At 32.9% G+C, this 7,029-nt stretch overlaps 1 protein-coding gene across 1 annotated transcript; it reads left to right on the plus strand.

The window, feature by feature from the left end:
• The first annotated feature begins 6,372 nt into the window (after nt 1–6,372).
• Nucleotides 6,373–6,816, plus strand: LOC142632885 (L-lactate dehydrogenase-like). The gene has a single exon (XM_075807206.1). The coding sequence runs from the start codon at nt 6,373–6,375 to the stop codon at nt 6,814–6,816; it is 444 nt and encodes a 147-aa protein (XP_075663321.1).
• The last annotated feature ends 213 nt before the right edge of the window (nt 6,817–7,029 follow it).

Here is a 7,029-nt window from a genome sequence, read left to right on the forward strand (position 1 = left end):
TTGTTGCAAGATGAGGTTGATCCTATGTGATGAAAGTTGAGAAAGCTCCCATGGAATCGTATGCAGATATTGGTGGTTTGGATGCACAGATTCAGGAGATTAAGGAGGTTGTTGTTGAATTGCCATTAACACATCCTTAGTTTTCTTTTTCTTTTTTTCTTTTTTTAATTAACGTTTTCAGTATAATTAAATTAAAATATTAAAAAAAGTTCATCCAAAACGACGTCGTTTTGGTTTAGTAAACGGCAGACTTAACAGAAAGGTAACAGATGACTAAATTGACAAAATTTGAAACTTAGAGGGCTAAAATGACAAAATTGAAACTTAGAGGACTGAAATAACAAAATATGAAACTTAGAGGGTCAATTCTAAATTTTAGCCTAAAATAATTTAGCAATAGTTGTATATTTAAGTGCTGAAATATCTTCCACATATGACGTTATTATGTCATATTCAAATAAGAACGTTTGAATAAAAAACGTTTAGAATGGAAAGTATATATGTGTAATAAAACCAAATATGCTGGCAATTATGGTATTAATGTCACGTTAATGTTCATAAATTTCCTGATTAAAACTATTGACAATAGCTATTCAAATTTTGAATTATATTTGAATTTCAAAATTTAGCAATTAACGTATCTGACATTAAGGGGTAATTGATTTCCTCAATTCACATAAATGAGTATTAAAATAAATATAATATTTTTTATAAGAATATCCAACAACCCCCACTTATTTTTATAAAAAATAAATAGGTAAATATTTATATATATATATATATATAAGAACAATTTTTCTGGGTTAAGTAGAACATTATGCATAATGGGAGTGTCAATGGCTTGAACCCTCATTTAGTGTTTCAGCAACATTGTTCTAAAGTTAATAGTGATCTAAGTCTTGAACTATAACGTTTTCTATGGATACAAAACAATACATCACACACATAATATTCCAGTACTCTACTACGAGCTTCTAAGCCAGCACATTACGACCTTGTGCTTAATCCCAGCATCCATGAGCTATTTAGAGAACTAGCCCCATTCTCAAAGAAAGCGGCCTCACATCCATGCTCATTTAGGTGTGGCTATCAAAGATGTTCTTGTAACTCTAACATCCCACTCATAAGAGCTATAGTCCACATTAAGATTTCTTTTTTTTTTAATAAATAAAAATTCATCCTATATAACGTTACAAGATACATGCACACACACCATGGGGAGGGACATGAGTATTAGCACTCATACATATATTTGATGCATGTTAATCAAACTACTCTATGATTAGTTTTTCCCTTTGAACCTAATTCTTGGGATCTCTAGTCCCTAGGTAGGGTATCCTCATAGGTAGTTTATTCTTCTTGGGCTTAAGTCTCATTCCCCTCGATGTTATCCAAATCTTTTCTCTAGCTAGAGCTTTAGTTAATGGATCCGCAATATTATCATTTTTACTAATATAATCAACATTTATGGTACCATTGTTTATGTATGATCTCACAATACTGTGTTTTCTTCTAATAGATCTGGATTTACCATTATATTATTTATTGCGCACTCTATTAGTAGTGGCAGTACTATCATAATGAATTAAGACAGGTGAAATAGGTTCTCCCACATGGGAATTTTAGATAATAAATCTCGTAACCAACCCGCTTCTTCACTAGCTGAAGATAAGGTAATTAATTCTGCCTCCATGGTGGATTTAGCAATAATATGTTGTTTTTAGATTTCCAACTTATTGATCCACCACCTATTGTAAATACATTGACATGGTAGACAAAGAATCACCTGATAAGGTGTTCCAACTAGCATCACTATATCGTTCAAGAACAACAGGATATCTTTGATATAGCAAACCATAGTGCGCAGTTCTTTTTAAATATCTCATTAATTGAGTCATGGCATTCCAATGCTCAAAATTAGGTTTGCTAGTAAATCTTGCTAAAACTCCTACGGCATAAGCAATATCAGGTCTAGTACAATCAGTAGCATATCTAAGACTACCAATAATACTAGCATATTCCTCTTGATTGTAAATATTATTTTCATCTTTAGTAGGAAAAAGATGCACACTAGAGTCAAAAGGAAGACTTGCAGGTTTACAATCAAAGTAAATATATTTTTTCAGAAAAATTTCTATATAATGAGATTGATCTACAAATGTGCCATTTGAAGTTCTAGAAATTTTCATGCCAAGAATCACATTAGCTTCTCTTAAGTCTTTCATATCAAAGTTATTCTTAAGAAGCATTTTGGCAGCATTTATAATATCCATATTAGGACCAAAAATCAAAAGATCATCAACATATAAACAAATTATAACATGAACATCATCAAAAGTTTTATAATATATACATTTGTCACTTTCATTTGTTTTAAAACCATTAGAAAGCAAACATTGATCAAATTTCGCATACCACTGTCTAGGTGCTTGTTTTAAACCATATAAAGATTTTAATAATTTACATACCTTGTGCTCATTACCTGGCATTGTAAAACCTTCTGGTTGGTCCATGTAGATTTCTTCTTCTAAATCTCCATTTAGAAATGTCATCTTTACATCCATTTAATGTCTCATCAAATTATGAATAGCTGTTATAGCAATCAATAATCTAATAGACGTAACTTTAGTAACAAGAGAAAAAGTATCAAAAAAATCAATATTTTCTTTTTGTTTAAAGCCTTTAGCTACAAGCCTTGCTTTGATTTTTTCAATAGATCCATCAGGTTTTAATTTTCTTCTAAGTACCCATTTACGTCCAATTATTTTACAACATGGAGGTAAATCTACAAGTTTCTAAGTATTATTAGAGATAATAGAATCCATCTCATCATTGATGGCTTCTTTCCAAAAACCTGAATCAGGAGAAGATAAAGCATCTTCTAAAGAAGTAGGGTCACCTTGTAAATTATACACATAATATTCGGGACCAAAAACCTTTTCAATTCTAGGTCTTTTACTCCTTCTAGGTTCAATCTCATATTCATTAACATCTTTAAACTTAGATGTTGAACATTCAAAGTTCTCTTGTTGTTCAAAACCCCCCACTATTTTTATATTTAAATGGAAATTTATTTTCATGAAAAATTGCATCTCTAGATTCAATTATTGTATTATTATCAATATCAAAAAATCTATAAGTTGTGCTATATAAAGAATAACAGGAAAATACACATGTAGAAGCCTTTACCCCAAGTTTAGGTCTTTTGGGATCAGGTAGCCTCACATATGCTAAGCAACCCGAAACTTTGAAAAAATTCAAATTTGGTTTATATTTTTTTCCATAATTCAAAAGGACTTAAAAAAGTCTTTTTATGAGGTACTCTACTCAAAACAAAATTTGCACTTAAAACAACTTCAACCCCAAAATATTTAGGAGCCCCAGAACTAACAAGCATAGCATTAGTTAAATTTATAAGAGTCCTATTTTTACGTTCAGCTACTCCATTTGAAGATGGAGAATAAGGGGCAGTAGTCTCATGAACAACACCAAGAGATTGAATATAATTATTAAGACCAAGTGTATCATATTATTTTCCTCTATCAATTCTAAACCTTTTAATCTTTTTATCAAAAGTATTCTCAACTTCTTTTAAGAAAATTGAAAATTTTTCAAGAGCATCACTTTTGTTTTTCATAAGATAGACATATGAATATTTTGAAAAATCATCTATAAAGGTTATAAAATACCAATTACCTCCATGTTTCAAATGTCCTTCAAATTCACAAAAATCACCATGGACAAGCTCTAGTAATTCAATATTTCTTTCAATTGATTTATGAGGCTTTCTAGTAGTTTTAGTCATGCTACAAATTTCACATTTTTCAAGTTCATTTTCAAGTTTAGTAATTAAACCCACACCACTCATATTTTTCATATATTTATTATTTATATGACATAATCTACCATGCCAAACATTCACACAAGAAACAATATAAGCAAAACTTGAATTTTCATTCATTTCAACATTAAGTTTAAACATGTCATCACAAGCATAGCATTTGTCAACAAACATGCCCTTTTTAGAGAGTACATATTGATTAGCCTCAAAGACTTCTTTGAAACCAGCCTTATTTAACAAAAACTATAAACTAAATTCTTTCTAATGTCAAGAACATGAAAGACATCTTTGAGAGTGACTTCTCTCCTAGAAGAAAATTTGAGAAGCACCTCTCCAATACTCACAACTTCAATGATATGAGAATCACCAAACATAATTTTCTTTTTCTCATCCAAGATGGTGTAGATCTTAAACCAAGGTTTATCATAACAAACATGCCTAGTTGCCCCAGAATCAATCCACCACCTCCTAAGCCTTCGAGAATATTAATCTCAATAACCATAGCCATAAGCGGCTCTTCAATGACATTGGCTTGAGCCATAGGCCCATGTTTTCAAAAACGACAACTTCTAGCCGAATGTTCAGGCTTTCCACATACAATTCATGCATAGTTGCTATTATTAGGGTGGCTGCCATTATTTGGAGCATGCTTAAGATGGTGTGCTTGGTACTTTCTTTGATTAGAGTGGGTCTTATGTTAAGGTTGATTTCCATTTGGCCTACGTTTGAAATTTCTTTTCTTAGGCCTTACATAGTCATTATTTTTTGCATTGGCTTTTGGCATGTTTTCATTTGAAGAAATAAAATTTACCTTCGGACCATTTGCTCCATGGAGTTCAACAGCTTTTTCTTGGTTCCTTGCCTCTTCCTCCACTCTCAAACGGGTGATAAGGGATTCAATGGAGAGTTCCTTTTGCTTGTGTCTCAGGACTTTAGCAAACTCCTTCCAAGACTCAAGCAGCTTGTCAATGATGGCTGAAGCTTGCATTTGTTCATCTACTCAAATACCTTCAAATCGAACATCTTGTGAAATCATTTGGAGTTCATAGGATTGTTCCACCACAGACTTGCCTTCAACCATCTGAAACCTAAAAAATTGGCTACATGCATATTTCTTGAATCCAGCTTCCTCTATATCATATTTTTGATTCAATGCCTTCCATATCTTTTTGGCTGATTTGTAAGCTTGATCAAAATAATCATACAAATCATCAAAAGAAAATTAAGTAAATAATTTCTACAATAAAGATGATCCTTATACCATTTCTTAACATCTTTTTCATGTTGAGAAAGTTCTTCTTCAGTCAATTATTCAGATTTCTTTTTCTTTGGTTTTTTCTCACATAACACATAAGCTACATTCAAGAGAGTAAGATAAAATAAAGTCTTTTGTCTCCACCTCTTAAAGTTAACACAACGGAAGCGGAATGGCTTATTAAGATCATCCGCTCCAGAGGAATTAGACATAAGATTACCATTTTCCAACAATGATTTTGTGTTCTCCATATCAATTTGTCTCAAATTGTTGAAAATAAAGGAGAGATAATACCTGAATTTTCCCTGGAAATTACACAATTTGATTTTAACAAAAGAGGTGGCAGAGATGAGGCGTGGACCAAATCACTGTCTTCAGACAAATTGTGATGTTTACGGTATATCCGATGTAGTTAGACAAATTGTTTCTGCACATTGTCCCCAGGATACAACAGCCCAACCACCTTTGCTGATTATCCTTGTAAGCCTACACTGCTCGTAGGATATAAGTTCTCTATAGCACTTTCTTTTTCCCAGAAAATTTAGTAAAGATAAAATATTTTTGTGAATAATAATAAGCAATAGATGGTAAGTGTTTAGAACAATAAAATTGTTTTTTTTTTTTGAAAGTATGTAGCTTTGTAATTCAAAAATAATGTGTGTGTATAAATCTTTATTTCTTTCCATATATATATTGCCGAACCTATAACTTGTCCTTAGCCAAAGAATCAAAAGGATTTGATATCAATTAAATGGTCATAAAGTTATTGAAATTAATATATAAAATCAATAGCTTTCTACCACTGCGTACCCTTGGTGCGGTGATCACTCCACAAGTATAAATACTAGTGAGGTGTTAAAGGCAAAGGCCGGGATTTAAGTCTTCAGGAGGGAGCTTCACACACATATACACTTAGATTAGGCTAGAGTAGAAATTTTATCTTGTATCAAAAAAATAGCTTATATATATATAGGTATAATTACAGTAAACCCATCTGTGGTATAGCCCGTTTTCACTTTGCCTACCCATGGTTTAATCATTTACACTTTGCCCACCTAAAGTTAGTTCCATTAGGGCTCTGTTACCCACCTTTGGCTTTTCCATTAAAAAACAACTTTTACCACCAAAATATAACATAACACGAATCAAAAATTTAGGGTTTGAATTTTTTTTGAAAGAGCTTGGGTTATGGGGTTTTGTGTCTCTATGCAAATTACAAGTCCTTTGCTGAAATTCCTTTGAATAATAATCAAGAAAGGAAGAAGGCAAGAAATATATGATTGTTTATGATGAACCACTAAAAAAGGTCCCCAATGGTTCATCTTCGTCACTGGGTCCAGGAGGGCTGGATCTAACCCAGGCCTTCTTCAAGCCCATCCAACGCGCCGGCCTCCCTTCCCCAGCTAAGCGCCACACTAAAATCTCCGTCATTGGAGCTGACAATGTTGGCATGGCCATAGTTCAAACCATTCTGACCCAAGACTTGGCCGACAAGATCGTCCTCATTGACGCCAAGGCCGACAAGCTACGTGGCGAGATGCTCAACCTCCAACACGCTGCTACGTTTTTACCCCGCACCAAAATCAATGCCTCTGTCAACTACGAGCTCACCGTTGGATCTGATCTCTGTATCGTCACTGCTGGGGCCCACCAGAACCCCAGCGATGAGTTTCAATTCTTGTTGTTTAAACTTTTCTGGGTTTCTTGTTTTTGGACATGAGGAGTTTCAATTTTTGTTGTTTGAACTTTTCTAGGTTTTCAACTTTTCTGGGTTTCTTGTTTTTGGACATAAGGAGCAGGAGATTTTATTTTATTTATTTGAACGTTGTTGAGTTAGATTAGGAGTTTTAATTTTTATCCAATTTTCTCATACGGCTTTATCATGCTTTCAGATGTATAATTAGTTTGTTTGTGGTTGAGATAGTAAGTTCAA

This window comes from Castanea sativa, chromosome 4 (assembly GCF_040712315.1).
Source record: "Castanea sativa cultivar Marrone di Chiusa Pesio chromosome 4, ASM4071231v1".
Lineage (NCBI taxonomy): Eukaryota > Viridiplantae > Streptophyta > Magnoliopsida > Fagales > Fagaceae > Castanea > Castanea sativa.